Consider the following 23,769-nt stretch of genomic DNA (forward strand, 5'->3'; position numbering starts at 1 on the left):
CCTCCATTTCACACTCTGTGCTTACATCCTGCCTAGGTTTTAACCTTTCCTGCTTGCTGGAAGTTTGCTTTCATTCAGCCATTCCCAAAGAAGGGTGACCATTCCCAACCCAATAACTATCGTCCAATTGCTTTAACATCCTGTGTCTCAAAAGTTTTTCAGTCTATTCTTAACAGAAAAAATTTAAAGCATCTTTCCTATCACAACCTTCTTTCTGATCGTCAGTATGGGTTCCGTCAAGGACGCTCCACTGGCGATCTTCTCACCTACCATTCAGACTCCCGGTCATCCTCCTTTCAGGACTTTAGCGAAAGCTTTGCCATTGCACTTGACATCTCAAAGGCTTTCGATCAAGTCTGGCAAACTGCCTTCTTATGGTTTCTGTCCTTCTATCTGTGCCTTCATCTACAGCTTCCTTTCTGGTCGTTCTATAGCCGCTGTTGTAAACGGCCATCGTTCTTCTCCTAGATCTATTAACAGTGGTGTTCCTCAGGACTCTGTCCTATCACCAACTCTCTTCCTGTTATTCATCAATGTTCTTCTAAGCTGTACATCTAACCCTATCCACTCGTATGCTGATGATTCCATCCTTCACTTATCAATTAGGTTCCCGCAACGTCCATCCCAGCAGTTACTTCAACAAACAAGGGATTAGGCTATGGCACTCCTGTCCGACTTTGCTTGTATCTCTGACTGGGGTAAAAATAATCTGGTTGTTTTTAATGCATCAAAGACTCGGTTTTTACACCCATCAACTCGACAGAATCTTCCACAGGAGTACCCACTAAAATTTAATAATATCCAGCATCATCCTTGAACATGTTTGGAGTTTCATTCACTCGGGATTTATCTTGGAAAGATCATATTACATCTCTGGTAAAATCTGCTTCCAAGAGATTAGGTGTGCTAAGCCAACTCTGTACCTTCTTTACCCCTGCACAGTTGTTGACTTTATACATGGGATTTATTTGCCCCTGTATGGAGTACAACTCTCATGTGTGGGGAGGCTCCCCACATACAGCTCTTCTTAGTAGGGTGGAATCAAAGGCTTTTCGTCTCATTAATCTGCTCCTCTTTCTGGCTCCCTTTAGCCTCTGTCTCTTTGCCACACTGTTGCCTCTTTATTTCTTCTATCGCTACTTCAATGGTCATTGCTCCTCTTAACTGTCTGCTTGCATCTCTCCTCTACAACATCTAGCAATAAACTCTCATCCCTGTTCTGTCCAACTCTCTAATGCAAGGGTTAACCGTTACTCCCAATCCTTCATTTATGTAACAGGTCAACTCTGGAACTGTCTCCCTTTTTCTGTATTTCCTACTTCCTATGATCTTCAGTCTTTCAAATGCAGTATGTCCTGGCATCTCGAAATGAACAGATCTTGAATTTGGCTCTCTTTTGTTTTGTTTTTTTTGTTTTTTTTAGAAGGAACTCTTTTGTATGCTCGTAGCTTTTGTTTCCTTCTTCCTCTCATAAAAAAAAAAAAAATGGCTCTGCATAGATTACGTGCAGAAATGGTATTATGTAGGGATATCCAAAAATAAAATGCAAAGAAAGACTTGCTAAGAAACCTTAATTGACGAGAATACAGGTCTTAGAAGACGACTCACTGCCTATTCTTTATAAGAAATCCTCACTAGGATAAATACAATCGCCAGGATGTAGTAGGAATGGAAAAAAAAAAAAAAAACGCCGACTGACTCAGATGATATAGAATAACCCACTCCGTATGGCAACACCACTTCCACCCGGCAGCCATTATGGATTCTGGTGCTGCCACACAATGTAAACAAGCTACATAGTTTTGAACGTTATCAAGATATGTCAATGATTCTTAGACATACGAGAATGTTTAATCCAGTACAAAAAGTCTTTCAACCAGGATTATCTTTAAAAATTTAAAAAAATAGAAAATAATAGGGATTAGTAGCATGTCTAGATATATATGGTACGCTTTTCGTCCACGTCCGAGTGATGCCAACCATTCTCTGATTTTGCCTACGTTTCTGTTTTACTCCACAGAGGCTAAGTTTTCTTTTGCTTATTGCTCCTTACTATTCTCCTCTGTGTCATTCAAATTATTCAAATACCACCATGATCATCATAAAAAATACAAATTGGTTTTAACTACCCATATCAAACATAAATCACTAAGGCAGAGGTATTAGGGAACCTCCTTAACAAAATAGCATGCAGACCTAAGACTCCTACCGTATAATGCACTGTGATGAATAAAATCATTCGTTATCTGACACTGAATACGGGAGGCCTGACCAATACTCTGCATATCCGAACTTACTCTAACTTTCCCTGCCTCATTCTGCTCTACTGCCTGTATGCCCGATTACTTCTCTACCTGCCTTCCTGCGCATTCTTCCTACCCACCTGTTTGCCTGCCTACCTGCCTGCCTACTTGCATGCCCATTCTCTCTGTCAACCTGCCTGCTCATTCTGCTTACCTTCCTGTTACCTGTCTGCCCATCCTGCCTGCATACCTGCCTGCCCACCTACCTGTCCATTCTTTCTGCCTGCTACCTGCCTGCTCATTCTATCTATTCATTTTGTCTGCATGCCTGCCCACCCATTGTCTCCTTGCCTGCTCATACTGCCTGCATGCTTTTCTCTCTACCTCCACAGCCACTCCAGCCAATTGACACTGATGCAATACATTATAAAACATTGTCCTTTTGCGTTTGTTTCCCATGGGCGGGCCCGTGGAATGTACACATGCTGGGGTATGAAGGGAAGGACTATGATAAATCTGGTGTATGAAATGGTTAAAGGGGTCGTTGCTAAGTAGGCACAAAATATACGTCGATATTTCGTAACAATTACAGTATATCACTGAAGTATGAATATATGTGTCAAGTGGGGTTGGTGGAGGATTAGTGCCCCTCCCTGTAAAACAATTAACTCTAAGCCCTTGGCCACCCCGTCTGGGATACATGGCGTCTGGCAATGAATGAATGATGAATGAATGAATGAATATATGTAGGACAAAAGTACTGTAGATATGCAATGACGCAGAAATAATATGGCAAGGGACTGCAAGGGAGGTCGTTGCTTTGTGAGGACAAATAAAAGTTGAGATCTGTTTGCATGTGAGTGAAATGTAAATGGCGTAAGAACTATATGGAATGAATAAAATACGGAATCGGACAAGTGTGGGATCGTCATGCTGGAGCTCCACAGTGTACAGTAATGTATGTATTGTTGGAGTAGTAGCTCAGTGTTTATTTTGACTGTTTGGAGGCGTGTGCGAACAGTGACGGTGTTTTGGTGAGAACGGTGGACAGACTAGGGGATCAGTCACATAATAACTCAGCGTGAGGCAAAGAGGCTCACTTGGCAGAGATGAATCCACCCTCTGACCTTAGACAGGAGACCCTCATTCCATGCATTGCTGGGAGGACCATGGCAGCCAAGGTTGTGAGGCAAATTTAGTGGTTCCACGTCCGGAGGGTTTAGCCCTCGTGACTCGCCGGGACACGGGGGGGGGGGGATGTTTTCCTCAACTGTTCATCCATCGTGGCCCCCAACCTTGCCCTCTCTGTGCCCTCTGTTGCTGCTGGCGAGGAGGTGGAGTTTGTCGTAGGGGAGGATGCCAAGGAACCTGCAGCTGCCTCTGGCACTGGCCCTGCAGGCCAGGCAGTGCAGGGCTCTCACCACGCCGCCCTCCTCCGTCGTCGGTGCCGGCATCAGTCCCCACTTATTGCCCCTGCCACCTCTGCCTCTACCATCATCGCCATGTGTGTGGAGGTTGCCAAGGCCTTCTCAGGGGAAGATTTGGCCAGCACCAGCCTGTCATCTTCCAGGCCAAGGGGCTTCCTGCCATCTCCATTCCCGAATCTTTTTCCTCCACACTCGTGATGCAGAGGAGGCCTGGGAAGGAGGCTCCTCCTCGTCATCATCATCATCATCGTCATCCTGGGCCCTTATCAGCCCTGACCTCCTTGGTCCTGTGGGTGCTGCAGCTGCAGTCCTCCACTCCCCAGACGAGGATCTAGCTGTCAGGGCATGCCATCTTGTGCCAGTCTGACTCTCAGCCCCTACCTGATGTTCCCATGTAGGTTGGTGATGTTGAAGCCTCGTTGCCATCTGAGGTTTCTGCTCCTGGTGCCCCTGTGTATTCCATGGTGCCTCCTGCTGTGCCCCCTCCTCCATCAGTGGGGCAGGCATCAGGGTGTTCTAGGTCCTGTAGGTCGGCCCAGCAACTTTCCTGGGGCGACTTTGCTCCCGTCCCCAGCACGGCCTGGATGTTTTGGAGAACCAGCTGTGCCACTATGAGGGCTCGGCGGCAGTGGAGTCTGACGAACTGGAGTTTGCGAAGGGGGACTTCCGGCAGGCCTTGCTCTCCTTCACCGAGCTGCGCCAGGGGTCCCTCCAGGCTGCTACTGTCTCAGAGGAGTGTCGTACCCTTTTCTACACCCTTGGGGCTTTGGAGTCGCCTCTCTCCGCTGGTCCTGGCTCCAACTCCAACTCTGACTCACGTGCCTCCATCATTTAGCCAGCCTTCAGCCACCAGTCTATCTGCCACTGCCTCCCTGGCCTCCTGCTCATGATTTGTGCCCTGCCTATATTATCTATCTATCTATATGTATGGATATGGTGATGAGAGAAGTAAAAGCACGATTAACGGAGAGGGGGATGGCGTTGGTAATGAATGGTGATGGATGGAAAATCTCAAATTTGTGATATGCTGATGATGCAGTGCTACTTGCAAATACCGGACAAGAACTTGGTAGACTCGTGCAGAGATTTGCTGATGTCTGTGAGCATCGTGCCTTGAGAGTAAATGTAGAAAAGAGTAAAGTGATGGTTAATGAGAGAGATGGTGACTGCCAGTGCGATGTTACAGTGAATGGAGAGAGACTGGAATCGTGAGAGAGTTCAAATATCTGGATATAGTGAGAGGTAAGAGAGAACAATGTGCAAAAGAAGTGGAAAGCAGTGACACAAGGGAGGAAAGTAGCTGGTGCAATGAAGGCAGTGATAAGAAACAGAGGTTTGAGTGTTGCGGCTTCACGAGGCCAACTTTAACATATGGATGTGAGACTCTGATGTGGCATGAAAATGAAAAGTCATGAGTGAGAGTAGTGGAGATGGGACTGCTGAGGAATGTATCTGGAGTACAGAGAGTGGATAGGATACGAAATAATGTGTATCACGAAATATGTGGAGTGAGGAAGTTTGTGGACACCAGAATAGAGGAGAGTGTACTGAGATGGTATGGTCATGTGGAATGAATGGATGAAAATAGTGGTGAAAAAGGTATATCTGAGAGAATCTAAAAGAGGGAGGAGGCGTGGTAGGCCAAGGAGAAGGTAGAGCGATATGGTGGATACGTGTATGAGGAAAAGGTTTGGAAGCTGGTGAGGCCATGGGACTGACAAGTGATCGAGATGGCTGGATGAATACTGTGAGGAGAATTGCATGGTCAGGGATTTGGTACCCTTTTTTAACGTGACAGAATCCGGATTGACTCTATCGGATACGTTTATGTGAAGCTGCAGAAGGTGGTGAATGTTTTTGGCGTATCAAATGGGGCCAGGATACCGGGGGCTTGAATGGTGAGCACATGGAAATGAGGTCCATTGAATTGGGCAAATTTGGGCTGTCGGGACATTGCTACTCCCCACCCTGCCCTAGGGTAGGAAAGGAGGTCCAGATGATGATGATGATGATGATGATGATGATGTATATATGTATAGCCTATATCTATATGACTTTTTGCTTTTGTGTCTTGGGGTGTGTCTTGTATATTTGAGTACCTTTTGTACTGACAATGGACGTTTTGACTTAATGGCGACATATGGCCGATGGCCATATATTCAAGAAAGAAGTGGCTCACTCAGCCAGGTGTTTACCCGAAGACTTGGGCCTGGCTATGCAGAGTTAACATGGGTCTTTCTGTCCAAGTGTGTCCACAATAAGGAATGATGTGATCTAAGAAGTGAATCTGTGTGTATGTTTTATTATAGGACATATATTAAGTGTTTTGATAATGTACATTGACTTTGTTAAAGTAGGTACGTGACTCATTTCATATGTTTCATTAATGGTAGCTGTTACTAGTACTCAGTGTTATATAACGTATGTTGTGGTTATAAGAGCTAGTAGTACGAGTATTATTGCCCGTGTACTGACTGGGTTGAGGTAAAATGCCATACAAGTAACTGAGTATTATTTTTCACTTTTTTTTTTTTTTTTTGGTTCAAGATGAAGGAAAAGTACTGTACCATGTTATTAGTTTATGGTGCAGAGGTAGTACATGTTTTCGGCATACAAACTAGCAAAGATGAATAAATTCCAGTTCTTGTGATCAGAGAGGGACTAAGATGGGACTGTTGTGATGTGGTTATGTTTGGTTAGACTTAGGCGCAATAGTGGAGTATGGTTGTGACGCAGGCAGGTTATGGAATGCCAGCTTTCTGTGCGACAGCATGATTTACAAGGTAAACCGACGTTCGCTGGGTCACATACAAGTGTGAGAAATGAATAGTAATTCGAAAAGCAGATATTAACTATTCAGACACAGTACATAGTTCGAAAAGCTGCAGTGGTTGTAAGATTTATCTGAATTATGATATATTAATTGCTATTTGTGCATACTGATGTCCATAGTTCTTTACTTTTATATATATATATATATATATATATATATATATATATATATATATATATATATATATATATATATATATATATATATATATATATATATATATATATATAATGTGACATTCCAATGCTAAGATAGTAAAAAAACTAAAAGGATTTTAAAAGTAACATTACTGATAAAACATACACTAAAATATATCCTATACTGATAAAATGTGCTTTTAAAATACGATTTTTATTTTTAAAGTGATATTTTAGTGTTTAAATATATGAAGAGCAATGTTTAAATAAAGGAAAAGTCTCTGATATTTTTGGCATATGTTCTCGTGTTTTGTTTCAACTACATCGTACTCTTCCACTTATCTTGGCCCAAATATTATTGACAGAATGACAGTATTATGCCCCTACATCATGTCCATAGAACTTCTTGATGTATGGTATGATCTAACTTTAATATGTTGTCACACCTCAGTAATGTAGATGGAGAGATGACAATTTAAGGTCAGGCTAAAAAAAAAAAAAAAAAGTAGGACATGCACGCGGACAATCGCATTTACACAATCAGATCAGGAAAACAAAAATACAAGTCTTGAACAACAGACGTCAAAAGATGATGGGGGACTGCTGTCGCAATATGGTGGGTGGTGTTAAGATTCGGAAAAAAATGTGAAAAAGATAATAAGCTGTTATTAAGGTCGAACCATACAGAAAAGATTGTGTGTGTGTGTGTGTGTGTGTGTGTGTGTGTGTGTGTGTGTGTGTCCGGAAACAGAGAGAGAGAGAGAGAGAGAGAGAGAGAGAGCGAGGAAATATCAGCTAATGAGGTATTTGGGGGATCCTGTGTTCTTAAAAGTTCACAACTCATCATGACATTTCACGCAGACGTGTGTAAGTGTATTCTAGCTGTGTAAGGGTTCATACTCATTACTCACCATAACAGTCTGAACGGAATTATGTCAGTGTACGATTTTTGTGTAGAAACCATCCTGCATGTTCCTTTGTGTGTGTGTGTGTGTTTTTTTTTTAATGTGTCCGACTCTGGGCATAGGCTTCACAGCCTGCTATCAAGGCCCAGCAGTCCTCCTACATACCATACACCTCTACATGTCACCACTTGGGAGCTAACACCCACCGTCTATATTGAATACCTGCTAGGGCTGTCTCATATAGGACTGGTGTATTGGTATTAGCGGGGGTATTTTTACGACATGTCGGCGGGTTTTCTGGTAGATCAGTAAAACCTGATTTAATGAAATTCAAATCCCTAAACTGTTCCCTGCCCCAGCCGGGATTTGAACCTGGGTCCGTTAGGACTGCAGGCCGCCTCTTTACTGATTGAGCCACCGCCTCCCCTTGGCAGTTATTACTTGATTGTCTGTATTCTCATGCTCTCTAAGTTATGTCTCTAGCATTTGTTTATTTATTATTTTTAAGTGAGATACTGCTGACATTCGAACGAAATTTATGTTATTACTCTGCAACCTACCAATATTCTCCATAAGTACTATTAGTGAATGTAAGATAATTAGATTAAAGAGTGAATGCAAGTAGTATCAAAGACAAAATGGCTTTCACAAGGAAATAAAATGAAAATAAATAACTGTGGGTAACAAGAAGCTAAAACATTGAAAGAGACGTGCCGCCCATGCCCTACCACTTCCCACAATATGATTGCTCAAACCAGCCCCCACCATTCTCCCGTCTCTTACAAGCTCCGCCCTATCGCTCTCTCTCTCTCTCTCTCTCTCTCTCTCTCTCTCTCTCTCTCTTCTGTCGACACTTCGTTCACCTTGCGTCGTCTCCTCTATGTACAATGTCCTTCAGTTTCCATCTTCTTCCTCTCTTTTAGCCTCAACCCTGTCTTCGTCTTTCATCCTCGTCTTCCTCTGTCTCTCTTTCTTCATCTTCCATCCTCTTCGTCTCCTTCTCGTCCTCCGTCTGTCTTTTCTCCTCACTTCTCCATAAACAATTTGGACTAGCCACGCCCTGTCTCACCTCTGCTTGCTCCTTGTCCTCTCTCTTTCTTCCTCGTTATCTCTTTCCTCTTTTATTTACCTCATCCCTTTTTCTCTTCTTATCTTCCTAGTTTCATTTTTTTGTCCCTCTCCTTCTCTTTGGTCCCTTCCTGTCTTCATATCCTCCCTTCTTCCCTTCTTCTCTTCATTTGTTCTCCTTTTTTTTCCATTATCTCTCAATTCACACACACACACACACACACACACACACACACACACACACACACACACACACAACCGTGGTGTTGCCACATTTCCCTTTTCCCGCTACTAGGGTGCCAAACTGCAACCAGATGTACAGTACCTACATTTGGGATGCCGATGATGAATGGGTTAGCACATCCAGCTCGCAAGTGACTGAACCACAGATCGATTTTCGAGATGGTCAGACTCCTGTTCATCCAGCAGTATAATCTGGGACCTGAATGTAACACTGAGAGTTGCGGGTTGTGTTCCAAGGAAGACTGTGAATTACGTTATGGTTCTGCACTATATATAATGTAACAACTCTAGAAAATATTAATTACTTGTTTTGAGACGTTACTTTTGGGTATAACTGGTGGGCAAAGACAGCAGAGTGTTTGGAGGCCGGGGTTGGTGGGTACGTTGTGAGGCGGTGTTGGGGCGTGTGTGCGTGTGCCAGCACATCAGTAGCTTCCCGGCAGTGGACCAGCACTGACTCTACTCTTACACGTATGTTCATTCACTTTTTAGTGTCTGACTTCTTCCACTTGTTAATTTCAGTCTGCTATTATATCACATGCTTTACATCATTAATTTTGCGAGAGGCTAGGAAATGGATTACATAATGTTTTGTGTAATGTTTGAGGATAATGAAGGGTAATGCATTAATACTAAGTCCCTAAATCCTAGCTGACTGTAATTAACGGGATTGAGTAATATATTGGATACTTTCTCAACGAAATAGCTCGTGTGCTTCTAGAACATGGAATAAAGTATTTAACAAAAACTTACACCTTTCAATGACACCTGTACATCTATAGGCAACAAATAAAGCTTTCTACTTTCCGTCCGTTTCAGCTGAATTGTACTGAAAATGAATGAATTAGCGTTTGCCAACCCAGAGATTGTGAAGTACTACGTCAAATTCCGACCCTCTCCCCCTGCCAATCTTGCCAAAGCTGTTGTGGAGTACCTCAGGCAGGGGCAGGTAAGACAAGCAAACGAGTATTTATTCCAAAGGACCGTAACCCGTTCAAATGGAAGAAACTTTACGTACATATTTAAGTTTCTTCTCTTTTTTATTATGATCCAGATACTTATAGACAGAGTTAGAGAGGGAATGGAGAAATTAGTTGGAGAGGAGCGGGGAGGCTTTGGAAAGGGAGGGGGTTGTCTAGATCAGATATTCATTCTTGGATCTTTAGTGGAGGAGTTTCTAGAGAAGGGAAAGAAGTTGTATGCGGCTTTCATGGATTTGGAGAAAGCATGTGACAGGGTGGATAGACAAGGATTGTGGAAAGTGTTAAGAATATATGGAGTAGATGGGAAGTTGTTGAATGCTGTGAAGAGTATGTACAATGGTGCGAAGGCTGCAGTGCGTGTGGATGGTGAACTAAGTGAATTTTTCTCTTTGAAAGTTGGTTTGAAACAGGGATGTGTCATGTCTCCATGGTTGTTCAATCTGTACATGGATGGGGTAATAAAAGAGGTACAAGGTAGGGTAGTGGATGTTGGAGTGGCCTTGGTGAAAGAGGACAGTGTTTGAAAACTCCCTGTACTGTTGTTTGCAGATGATACTGTGTTGTTGAGTGAAGACGAAGGGGAGCTGCAAGGCTTGGTGGATGAGTTTGAGAGAGTGTGTAAGAAACGTAATCTAAAGGTGAATGTAGGGAAGAGTAAAGTGATGGTCTTTGAGAGAGGTGAAGTTAGTTAGTACAGCGAGGTTGGATGGTGAGGAATTGGAAAATGTGAGTACGTTTAAGTACTTGGGTAGTGTGATGAGTAAGGCTGGAGGTTTGGAGGGTGAAGTGCTTGAAAGGGTACAGCAGGGAAGAAAGGTTGCTGGTTCTTTGAAAGCAGTGATAAGAAACAGGGAAGTGAGCATGGAAGTGAAAAAGTTACTACATGACAGTATTGTGATACCAACTCTAACGTACGGAAGTGAAGCTTGGACATTGTTGGAAGGACACAAGTCAAGAGTGAGAGCAGTGGAAATGAGTTATTTAAGAGGAGTCTGTGGAGTCACATTGAGAGACAGGCTGACGAATGAGGATATAAAGGAGCGTTGTGGTGTTGATGTGGATGTGATAGGAAGCGTTATGAGGAACACACTGAGGTGGTTTGGCCATGTGGAGAGGATGGAGGGTGAAAGACTGACAAGGAGAGTGTATGTGAGTGAGGTGGAGGGGGGAAGAGGGAGGGGGAGGCCGAGGATGAGATGGAGGGATGGGGTGGAGAGGTATATGAGAGAGGGGGGTGTGAGTTGGAAGCAGGGCAGTGAAATGGCGGGGGACAGGGCGACTTGGAGGCGATTTGTTTGTGGCCACCCCAAACGGGATTTAGGCGTCTGGCAATAGATAGATAGATAGATGTTTCGCCCGATATCGATCCTCTTCATGAAGTTGTATCTTCAGTGTACATACAATATCAAAAAAATTCTTAACACAAACAAGAAGAGGAAGTACAAAAAATGGCTATAAGCCTGTTAATTTTATTCCTAAAAAATCTACGAAAGATAGTTAGATTCAAGATCCTTTCATTTCGAGATGGCAAATCCCATCGCGTTTAAAAACTGGATGTCATGGACATAGGGAAATACAGAAATAGGAAAATAGATCCAGAGATGACCTATTGCTCACATGAATGAGAGTATCGGTTAACTCTTGCATCACGAACATGGATAGGCAAGGGGTAAGAGTGTGCTGGTAGACAGGTGCTGCAAGAAAGCTGCAATGAAGGAGGCATGCAAGCAGACACTTCAGAACATCAGTGACCATTGATGTGGTAATAGTAAGAAAAAAAAAAAGTGCAGCGAGAAGAAGGTTAAAAGAAGTCAGTAGGAGAGGATGGGGGAAGTTAATCAGACGAAAAATATTTGACTCCACCCTTCGTAGAAGAGCTGTGTGAAGACTCCCCCTCTCCCTCGCCCCAGATGAATACTATACTCCACACCAGGGCAAATAAACCCCGGTACAGTCAACAGCTGTGTGGGGGTAAAGAGGGCGAGGAATCAGCTAACACACCCAGTCCCTTGCAAGCGGATTCTGCAAGAGGGCTAATATAATCTTTCTATGATAGGTCCTAAGAGAATGAACCCAAGTTTCTTGTAAGATGAGGATGGACTCAGCTGTATATTGTTAATATTAAAGATGTTTCTGCGGAAGATTCTGGCTGTTTGAAATAATATGTAGGAACTGAGTTTTTGATTCACTGAATGCAACATGATTGTTGGTGTAATTTCTTAGATATGAAACAAAAAACCAATGTGACTCATTCAAAGTGACAAGTGGATAAAATGGATGGGAGGGCACCACAGGTAAGAGCTTAACCCTTCTTATTCCATTACTCCTGTGCCCGTAGTAGCAAGGGACATGTGTCTCTGTGTGGGCCTATCTGTCTGTCTGTCTGTCTGTCTCAACATAGTTTTGATTTGATTTAAACCAAACCTGGTGGATGTTTCAGCCTTTTGTTACTGAGAAAAGTGGGCCAAGGGTCCAGGTCACATATTAATCTCAACATACATCAAGGATTAAGAAATTCGACTTGGAGAACACATGGTAAAATATTAAAGTCACAGAGCATAAATAATTGCTCGGACTTTAGGCAAATCGTAGAGTGCGAATGTTGAAGACTCTGAATGCTTCTTGTTGTTCTTGTTTCTTTCATTGATTTTTATTGAGCCTGGGAAAGAATTTTCTAATTGGAGTTAGGTAGTCTTCCTTAGTCTCTCTATACGACAAGCTTTCCCAGTGTAAAACGGTCTAGATGTAACAAGAACAATTATAAAAAAGAAAGAAAAAGAAAAAAAATTCATAAGGCTCAGGTCTACAATTCTTTGACATTTCGGCATCATATATCCCGGATCAGGGAAAATTACAAAGCGGGCATTGTATTGTCCAACTTATTAGGGAAATACAAAACTTAGCACTCTTAGGTTCCTATGACTGTATCACAATTGAATAGAGTCGTCTGCCTTTAAGTGGAAAACAATAGAGATATTCCAACGATGAGAAGATTGGTAATATTACCGTATCACTTATGAATTCTCTGTACTCTCCAATGAATAAAATCGTATGAAGTTTGCCGTAATAGCTTATTATCAGGGTTTAAAAAACTGTATTTGTAATTTAGTTGAAATGTAATTAAGTATGAAAATATAGACACTGTGAAAGTAACTAGAAATGGAAAAAATTATGACAATTATAATTTTAGTTTTAAATGACTATCATGCAATTGAATTTTAATTGGAGTTGTGAATTCAGTTCCCCGATTAAATTTTGAAATCACCCGCCATCATGACCACGGTCATGATACTGAATGGATACACTTGTGATGCTGCAATTTTATAGGAATGTTGATAGAGGAGGAAGTCAGGAATTTTTGCTTTACTTCCCGCATTACTTCGAAGATATTGGTTATTTACATCATGTCTGTACGTCCTCAGTATGAACTGAAGGTGTTGATTGGTATCTCTTTGTAAGCACACAGTGTAGTTAAAGGTTTCTGAAAATCAAGCTAGAAATTTAGGGAGCCAACTGAATTATTCAAGCCATTGTGTTGAATGACATTATTAACCAACACAAAGTGAGATATTCATCAATACCATTTAGAGGAGGCGGTGGCTCAATCTGTAGAGAGGTGGTCAGTAGGACAGGCGGGGGCAGGGAACAGTTTAAGGACTTGAATTTAATAAAATCAGACTTTGCTGATCTACCAGAAGACATGCCGACATCTCGTCAAAACACCACCGCTAATAACAATACACCAGTCCTGTATGAGACAGCCCTAGCATGTGTTCAATTTGGACGGTGTGTGATAGCGCCGAAATGATGACATGTGGAGGTGTATGGTATGCAAGAGGATTACTGGTCCTTGGGAGCAGGCTGTGAACCCTATGCCCAGAGTCGGACACAATATATATATATATATATATATATATATATATATATATATATATATATATATATATATATATATATATATATATATGCTATTCCCCCATCACTTCCCCCCTCTGACTTCCTTATGGCTGACGTTAATATTTCTTCAGCTGATGTATTTTTTGCCATCAAAGGTCTCAATATGAACAAAGCATATGGGCATGATGGAGTCCCTCCTGTTGTCCTCAAGAACTGTGCTTCTGTGCATACACTCTGCCTAGGTAAACTCTGTCGCCTTTGTCAATCAACTTGTACCTTTCCTTCGTGCTGAAAGTTTGCTTTCATTCAGCCAGTCCCAAAGAAGGGTGACCGTTCCCAACCCTCTAACTATCGTCCAATTGCTTTAACATCCTGTATCTCAAAAGCTTTCGAGTCAATTCTTAATAGAAAGAATTTAAAGCATCTTTCCTATCACAACCCTCTTTCTGATCGTCAGTGTGGGTTCCGTCAGGGACGCTCCACTGGCGATCTTCTCACTTACCTTTCAGACTCCTGGTCATCCTTCTTTCGGGACTTTGGCGAAAGCTTTGCCATTGCACTTGACATCTCAAAGGCTTTCGATCGAGTCTGGCATAAATCTTTAATTTCCAAACTGCCCTCTTACGATTTCTATCCTTCTATATGTGCCTTCATCTATGGCTTCTTTTCTGGTCGTTCTATAGCCGCTGTTGTAGACGGCCATCGTTCTTCTCCTAGATCTATCAACAGTGGTGTTCCTCAGGGCGCTGTCCTATCACCAACTCTCTTCCTTTTATTCATCAGTGACCTTCTAGGCTGTACTGTACATCTAACCCTATCCACTCTTGCGCTGATGACTCCACTCTTCACCTTTCCATTCGGTTCCCACAACGTCCATCTCAGCAGTTACTTCAACAAACAAGCTGACTTGGCTCGTATCTCTGAGTGGGGTAAAAATAATCTTGTTGTTTTTAATGCATCAAAGACTCAGTTCTTACACCTATCAACACGACAAAATCTTCCACAAGTGTACCCACTAATGTTTAATAATATTCAGCTTTATCCTGCATCATCCTTGAACATGCTTGGGGTTTCATTCACTCGGGACTTATCTTGGGAAGATCATATTACATCTCTTGTAAAATCTGCTTCCAAAAGATTAGGTGTGCTAAGCAGACTCCGTTCCTTCTTTACCCTGCAAAATTGTTGACTCTATGCACGGGTTTTATCTGCCCCTGTATGGAGTACAAGTCTTATGTATGGGGAGACTCCTCACATACAGCTCTTCTCAATAGGGTGGAGTCAAAGGCTTTTCATCTCATTAACTCTCCTCCTCTTACTGACTCCCTTCAATCTCTGTCTCTTCGCCACACTGTTGCATCTTTATCTCTTTTCTATCGCTACTTCAATGGTCACTGCTCCTCTGAACTGTCTGCTTGCATTCCTCCACCTCTATGACGGGCACGTAGCACCCGTCTAGCAGCAAACTCTCATCCCTTTTCTGTCCAACTCTCTAATGGAAGAGTTAACCGTTACTCCCAGTCCTTCATTTATGCAACAGGTCAACTCTGGAACTGTTTCCCTCTGTCTGTATTTCCTCCTAGCTATGGTCTCCAGTCTTTCAAACAGAGTGTGTCCAGGCATCTCGAAACGATCGGATCTTGATTTTGGCTCTCTCTTGTATTTTGTTTTTCTCTTGGAAGGAACAGTAATTCCTGGCTCGTGGCCTTTGGTTCCTTCTTCCTAGCATATATATATATATATATATATATATATATATATATATATATATATATATATATATATATATATATATCCCATTGGAGCCTAGTGTCCGGAATACTGGACAGAACTGGGATTTTTCAAGTCTTTATAAAGTAGGGAACCCCCGGGTAGGGACCTATGAGCTTCGTGGCTATGAGCCGACAGGCGGAGGGCGGTACGCTTAGTACCCACCCCGTGCCATGCCTTGCCCAGCACCCCTGGGATCCAATGGGATGTATATATATATATATATATATATATATATATATATATATATATATATATATATATATATATATATATATATATATATATATATATATATATATATCCAGGAAACATCACGGTTTTCTTTTCAAAGGGTGCTTTTGCGTGTAGCAGTTGTAACTGCATGGGAAGTGTAACTGAACATTTTTCTTTTCATGCTGCAATTGTAATGTAATTGAATATGGTGATCAAAATTGCAATTTTAATTGTAAATAGAAAAAAAATCAGGCTGGAACTGATATTAAAAAACTGTAATTGCTCCAAAATATTTTCCAGACCTTGAGGGGATTTGTAGTAACATATTAAATCTCACATTCCTATGAGTAAATTTCAGATGAAACGAGAAAAACATGATGGAAGCAAATAATCGTGTTGTCCCGTTTATGAACATGTTAATGGTGACTATTAGCTTTGTCTGGTCCCTATACTCACTTCTAGATGAAAAAAAAAAGCCACCTGAGGTTATTTAAAACACAATGATCCCATTGTGCCGATAATTTGAGTGTTAATAATGATTGCATTAATATTTTCAAACAGCTAAGACTCACGTTCAGGTAACTGAGATCATCTGGAGTTGGCCAGAGTAAATACCTGACTATGACAGGGTTAAGTCGTGTCCCTGGGTTTCCTCTCACATTCATTTTATAATATGATGCTCCAGCGTTGGTGTTCTCACGTTACTGGTATTAATGTGGTGTCCTGTATGGGTGTTAGGATTCACAGTGAGACTCAATGTGAACCCACTTTTCATAACTGAGAAAAACGGTTAGGATGATAATGTTCCTGTGTTTGGATACTTCCATTTATCTGTCTATATGATGAGAGCCAGGCGCCTTAACCCCAGAAAGAGTAATCACCAACAAATTTCTTCCATGTCATCTTGTCATACGCCATCAGGCTGCCCTTCCTCCAGCTCACACCATGCTTTTTCATGTACCACCAGAACTAGTCCTTCTACCTCATCCTCCGTCATCCCTTAACCCTCTGCAACTCCATCCTACTCACATACTCTCCCAGAACAGGCTGTCGTTCACCATTCTCCCCATATGACACGAACCATTCATTTCAGAACACCCGCATCAATACCGTTAAACTCTAGAACTCTCTCACTGATCTGACTGTCTCTTAAAATAGCTGCACATGTGCCTCTAATATAACTAATCCTCTTCCTCTTACTCTTAATTCCTGTCTGTTCAACAAAATTTAAGGTTTGTTTCTGTACGGTTAAATGAGGATCGCAGTAATGTGCAATGACTTATATCCATTCACACTTATCTATTCCTTATGACTGTCTTCAGTACACCTACAACCTTCTTTCTCTGATGTACCCATTTATGAAAACTGTGTGTGTGTGTCTGTGTGCATGGTGTGGGCAGGATGAAGGTGACATCAACATGAAGCTGTGCGTAGACGTAGGTTGCGGCTCTGGCCAGAGCACCGCGCTCTACGCAGACTACTTCCAGCAAGTGATCGGCTTAGACATCAGTCCCCACCAGGTGGCTGCTGCTAAGACCAAGAACACCGTCGCCAACATTGTTTACAAGTGGGTGCCGTGCCTCATAAATACTGTTTTAATACATTCACCCTTTTCTAATTTACCTTCAGCTGGGAAACAAAAATCATTATTTGTTAACTAATATGAATTTTCTAATTACACCAGCCATATTGCTTATAAGTAGGTATCATAGCAACAACTGATTACCTAAAGTCAGCTGGATAAAAATTAGATGAAAGTTATTTGTTATTCCAAGCAAGTTCCTTACAAATGATTGGTTTTCCAAAAATTAACTCTTAAATCAGCTAGATAAAATCATGTTAGTTGAAATAAAATGATCTGTTATCCCAAACTAGTTGCCCACAAAGAGAGTGCTTTAGCAAAAATTAGTGTTAAACCTACTCAATTCGACATTTTATTGTTGCTAACTCAAGACGCCCTCATTCAGCTTAGAAGAAGCTTCTATATCTAAAACGGTTAGATCAGCCTTTAGCTTTCGCTACCTTCATAACAATGTATTTCTCTTAAAGTGAGCATAAAAAAACTGGAAGTAACAACAACTGATTGAGTCCCTGTCCCATGTTTTATAAGTGAATTCCTTACGGAAAAAAAAAAAACAAAAAAAAAAAACATTGTCTTAATGGCTCGTGTAGTCAACAGACAAAAAGTCAGTCTTCTTTTTCTTATATGTGACCCACTGACTTGTGAGCCATATTTTCTGGCCATCCTCTAATCCCACCGTTGTCTGGAGGGAAGACCTTGCCGGGGTTTCCGCAGTCACCAAACGAAGACCTTTTGTCCAGTGTAAGGGTGGCAATTTGTAACTTTGCTGCAATGTATTAGGAACAGTTCGTGATGATAATGAGGCATTAAGATGATCCTTCGCATTACAAGATTAACATTAGGAAGTATGAACAGCGCAAGACACCATTAAGTACTGTGTGTGGTGTACGAAGGCACTACCTTTTTCACATCCATGTGTAATAAAAGTGTGAAGGTCACTGTCGTAATGCTGTTAATTGCTGATCAATTTTGTTAGAGTTCAGTTATTTAATGTATTCACAATATGAAGGAAATTAAAATATTATTCATTTTCCCTGTAAAACTGAACAGCTTCAATATACCGTATATATTTTTATCTGCGAAAGCAATTTACTATTTGCTGTATAGGACGCAAATTACCTTCATGCTTCATTCATAACTTGGTGTAAATAATGAACGTGTCTGTCTGGTATTAAACTTATGAATATTCGAATGAATCAGCTTAGTGTTACCAACCACGTGTGCGCGATTCAGAGCACGCGTAGCTCCAGCTTGTTGCACTCCTTTGTGTCCTCGACTTCAGTAACAATAATCGCCCATCCACCCATCGACGAAACACTTGGACCGAAGGACCCATTGTGTGTTTGAGATTCTTTCAAGTAAAGGGCATCGGTGGAGGCTGACCAGAAACAAAAGCTTACGACTATACCTAATGGGAAGATACTCTTTTGTTTGCTGTAAATGGGATTTTTTTTTTCCGCTTAAATCTGACTCTTATTGGATAGGACTTCTTTCTTCTATATAAAATTGGCTGTAGATGGTGAGAAGAAATTATTTAGGCCTGAATATCGTAATGGAAGGATTGAACTGAAGTTATGGCCATGTGAGACCCACTGACTGATTTACACCTGTCAGGGAAGGCAGTGCTGATAGCTTGCCCTTTGAGGATGCTTCAGTAGATCTCATCACCTGCTGCAACGCCTTCCATTGGTTCAACATAGAGGCATTCTTCGCAGAGGTGAGTGCCATTAGTTGTCGTGTAGGTATATGTTATGCTTATTTAATACAACGACAAACGATAGATCAGAAATTCATTGCTTTATACTTTCTCTCTCTCTCTCTCTTATTTATTACAACGACAAACGATAGATCAGAAATTCATTGCTTTATACTCTTTCTCTCTCTCTCTGACTCTGTCTCTGTCTGTCTGTCTGTCTGTCTGTCTCTCTCTCTCTCTCTCTCTCTCTCTCTCTCTCTCTCTCTCTCTCTCTCTCTCTCACACACACACACACACACAAACACCAGCGCGTCTAGGATAATTTGTATTATTATTTGTTTACTATTTATATCGCACCCTAGGGTACTAATTTCAGCAGTAGATGTTCTTATACAGTAGTTATGCCAAATTCACAACAGCTTCATAAATTCACCATTTAGTAATAAAAGAAAGATTTCTCTCCCACAAACTATGTTTGAATTTGTTAAACACGATGAATTAGTGGCTGTTCTGAAACTCTTCACGGGTTCCACTTGTGAGTGCCATGAAATGACGCTGTTGTTCAGAGGATAGCAATATCCTACTCCTCCTGTTATAACAGTTCGGCATAACAATTCCCTCTAGGAAAAACTCAGATTTGATTTATGAGAGTTTAAATCCAAGGGAGATTGCGATTAACTGTTCGCATTTTGCAAAACAGAGGTTGAGCAATAGGCCTCTTTTGCGTTAAAAGTCTGGACTGAGTAGACTCGTCCTGGCCTCCCATGCTTTTGTGGCCGTTATAGAATTAGCTGATGCATTAAATCAGTGGAAGAATAACGTAATCGAGTAGGACATAAATCTAAACTAGGTACGCGGCATGCGTCAGATTTTTATTTGCACATCATTGGCAAGAGAGTTAAGTAGACTCCGTCGCCTTCCCTGCTGCTACTGCACACCACAAGACCAGAAAGTGTCTAACTTATGAGAAGATGGAGAAGTTAAGGACGAAAAAGTTTGTGGAGATGACCAATTTCTAGGCTTGGCTTTGTAGAATCCAGTCCATCATCTGTCATAATGTCGACATAATCAAGGACACAGTGAGTCAGGATAAGAACAATGCTTCAACGACCATCATGTTTGCTGCAAAACCTTACTGACAGCAATGGAATAACTTACTGTAAAAAAAAAAAAAAAAAAAAAAAAAAAAAAAAAGTATCATTTTATCAGAGACAAAGAACACCATATCTTGCTTTTTATTTTTGTTTTTGTTTTTTGAAGAAACAGTCTTGCGGGCTTCTAACCTTTCGTTCGTTCTTCCTGGAATGAAATAAAAGTTCAACAGAACACTCACTAGACAGGCAATAGTGTCACACCTTCAAATGTTTGTGGAGAGCCGGGAATGGCTAAAAAATCTTGTGCACAGATATAAACTTGTGAATGTACTGTACACATTTCATAGAAAGCACCAGTGCAGATAAATCTGCTCTTCGTAACTATCTAACCATATTTCATAGCATAATACAGAAGGAGAAAGTGATGTTCGGCACACCACATCCTTAAAAATAAATAAATTAATAAAATAACGAGGCTCCATCGGGTTTAAAAGTTTACAAAGACCACCTTATCAGATCATTATTATCCAATGCTTCATGGGATCATAATTTGACCATAAGTTAGCCATTCCCACTACGGTACAGGAACCTGGAGAGCACTGACTTACTACTCACAAGTCCTGAGTAAATGGAAACTGAGGACTAGGTATCCACATTTCGTACCAGTCATAAAGTGGCACTGGAAATGTAAATTATTGAGACTGGCTTGTTCTGAGGAAACCACAATATATGCAGGAAAAGCATTACCAATGTTGCAACGAACAACATTTTTATTAAGTCCAGACTTTTTGACAAATTCATGTATGTCATCTTCAGCGGATCTCAAAGGATAAAATTGACCTGTAAGGTGATTAAAAGCCTAAAAGAAATATTTCAGCTTGAGCTCATCGTACTTATATAAAAAAGAAAAAAAAAAAACATAAACTACAGGGGAGACTTAGCTGCACAAGATAAGCAGAGACAGCAGACCGACAATTGTTTAGGGCTAGTATTCGTTTATAAATATGAATGGATTCTAGTAATTCCAGATTCTTACTGGTACATATGTCTATTATACTGAAATTCTTGGGATTAACAAAAGTATTAGAATGAAATGAATGTTCCCTTCCGGCTGAGTGAGTAGGGTTGCTCACAGGGAAACCTGACCTGCTCGACTGACCGCTATGCTCGTCAACACTAGCTTGAAAGCTGGTATTGCGCTTCAAGTACACCCAGTATGGCAATTAAGGCACTTATATTCATAAACGATCGACTAGCAGAGGGAAGTCGGTAGTCGATCTTTGTAGGGAAAAAACACTACACTATGTTTTTCTTCTTTTTTATACAAGCACGATGAACTCGTTCTGAAATAGTTCTTTTAGGCGTTTAATCACTCTACAGGTAATTTTGATCTTTTTAGATCCACTGAAGATGACATAGATGAATAGGCCGAAAAGTCTGGACATAACAAAAATAATGTTCGTTGCAATACCTGTGGAAAGGTAAATATTGGCATATCTTACAAAATTCAGTATAAACCATAAAGTTTACATTATTTGGTCTGCAGAAATGCCGTTTTTAACTACCTCCTCTAACGAAGTTTGAGGAGGTTATGTATTCACTTATGTTTGTCTGTTTGTGTGTCCACACGATATCGCCATGGGTTCACAATGAGTTTCAATTAAATTATGTGGTAATGTGGGCCATGGGCCAAGAAAGAATTGATAACATATTGAGGCCGATCCTGGTTCGGGTCCGGATCGTATGTATCCCGCAAAATATCTCAAAAAGTTCTTAATGAATTTCAATTAAAAAATGTGGAAGATTGGGCCATGGGACAAGGAACAATTGATTAAAGTTGGGGGCGAATCCGGATCCTATGTATTCCACACAATATCTCCACGTATCTTGATCCGGATCCTTTTCAGTGGCATTGGTATTGTTGGAGATAAGCGCTTTATGAGTGCTTTCTTGTTTAACATGTGTATGACGAATATAATCCTTCACGTCACTAATGTTCACACAGCTCTCGGTGATAAATACAGCACTTATCATTTTAGAATAATCTAAAATTAAACAAAATTAATAGGTCTGAGAACATTAAATGATCCATTTGTTAGCGATGATTAGTGGGGTATCACAAAAAATAGGCTCCTTTGGATCTAGATGTAGCTCTTACTCACATGGCTGAAACATTATTGAAATCCCCTGTTATGATTCTTTCAGACTGGCATGTTTCCGAGCAGGCCACTCTATGGTATTAGCCTGGCAGAATATCGATATAATTATTTACCGATCTGGCATTACCAGCCAAAACTCAATTCACTCCCTCGATGTTATATCATCCAGACACCACATTCCTCATCACTAATCATACCATCTTTCCCACTCGAACTCCTAGATACCATTTATCCCTGGTCCATATCCATCACCCACTACCTCCTCCTCTATCCTCTTTCACCATGACGTGTAAGTAAAACAGGCTTACTGTATACCTGACGATGGGGAAGATCGAAGAACTAAATAGTATTAGCTGACTTATTCCTTTACGTCCATTGTCTGGGAGGTCTGTCTTCATAATTTTGTCTCTGTAAGATATAGCTATTACCCAAGCATCCGCTGGTCAGAATTCTACCTGATACGAGCAAGGCAGAAGCCTCAATCACTTTGGAACGTGCTACCTTGGTATTTCTTTTTCCTCATCAGCATCACAGTCAGCGCCATCAGCATTATTTGTTATTCCAACAAACAAGAACGGGGTGATGTAGCAGGGACTGGCATTCATAATATTACAATCACGAGGTTACTATTTGTTTTCATATAACAGGTTCCTCGAATAGCATATTCTTGCTAGGTTAAAATGCATAAGATTATGAAATATTATTCGTCACATTTAAATCAGCAGTTATAGTAGTTGCTACATAAACTGGGAAGACACATCGTGGACATGTGAGCTGTAATAAATGACGGTGGATGTGCATTCATGGCACAGGCGACATAACATGGACTGAAGGAAGATTTATGGAGGAAAAAGTAGTGGATATACAGTAAAATATTTTCCTGCCTTCGTTGCAAGAGAAAAACATTTCTTTCCCTCTCGTCATTGTTGTCCATGATTGATAACCAGTGTAAATAGCCTGAACACTTACTGAGTGTCTTGTTTATCAGGAGAACCAACGGCTGCTAGGCTGGCCGAATATCCTACTGGTAGCAACTGTCACTCCATATTTAAAAAAAAAAAAAAAAAAAAAATAGGGAATCAAGTTGAAGACATGGGGGCTCGTCAGGATAGTTGTGAACCCGCATAAAGGAACAGTGGGCATTGTTCCGCCGTCAGTCCCAGATTGTATGAAATCTTGTCTCCCCAGTGCCAAGTTGAATCCTGGTGGTTAAAGAGAAGGATGGAGGGTGGACACAGTTACATTCACTAGCAAGTATATAACTGAAAATTTTCAAATATATTATGCAACTAAAATCATTTGTAAGATACATCTTTTCACATTTAACATCTCTAGAGATAGCACAGACTACTGAATGTGACTCTTTACTGAATGTGACACATGAACAAATGTGTCAATTACGACACCAACATAAGTGAAAAATAGAATGTAATTTCCCCCTCATTTTTGTGGAAACATTAATATGAGTTTGTAGTTAATTATTCGACGCCGTTACTTCGAAATATGCAAATTAGAC

At 41.0% G+C, this 23,769-nt stretch overlaps 1 protein-coding gene across 1 annotated transcript; it reads left to right on the top strand.

Annotated features, from left to right (window-relative positions):
* The first annotated feature begins 9,691 nt into the window (after window positions 1-9,691).
* On the top strand, window positions 9,692-20,940 carry LOC145402906 (putative methyltransferase DDB_G0268948). Its single transcript, XM_080274810.1, has 4 exons — window positions 9,692-9,805; window positions 17,045-17,289; window positions 18,919-19,021; window positions 20,911-20,940. Exons 1-4 carry the CDS (start codon window positions 9,692-9,694, stop codon window positions 20,938-20,940), a joined length of 492 nt encoding a protein of 163 aa, XP_080130936.1.
* The last annotated feature ends 2,829 nt before the right edge of the window (window positions 20,941-23,769 follow it).

The sequence above is a fragment of the Coenobita brevimanus genome, chromosome 59 (genome assembly GCF_032717465.1).
Source record: "Coenobita brevimanus isolate Jiangsu-jjx chromosome 59, ASM3271746v2, whole genome shotgun sequence".
In the NCBI taxonomy this organism is placed as follows: Eukaryota; Metazoa; Arthropoda; class Malacostraca; order Decapoda; family Coenobitidae; genus Coenobita; species Coenobita brevimanus.

Excerpts from the sequence above, each read along its gene's own strand:
- LOC145402906 (XM_080274810.1), top strand. The coding sequence starts at position 9,692 with ATGAATGAATTAGCGTTTGCCAACCCAGAGATTGTGAAGTACTACGTC. Across the intron at positions 9,806-17,044 it reads AGTACCTCAGGCAGGGGCAG|TACACCTACAACCTTCTTTC; the intron begins GTAAGACAAGCA and ends GACTGTCTTCAG. Across the intron at positions 17,290-18,918 it reads GTCGCCAACATTGTTTACAA|GGAAGGCAGTGCTGATAGCT; the intron begins GTGGGTGCCGTG and ends TACACCTGTCAG.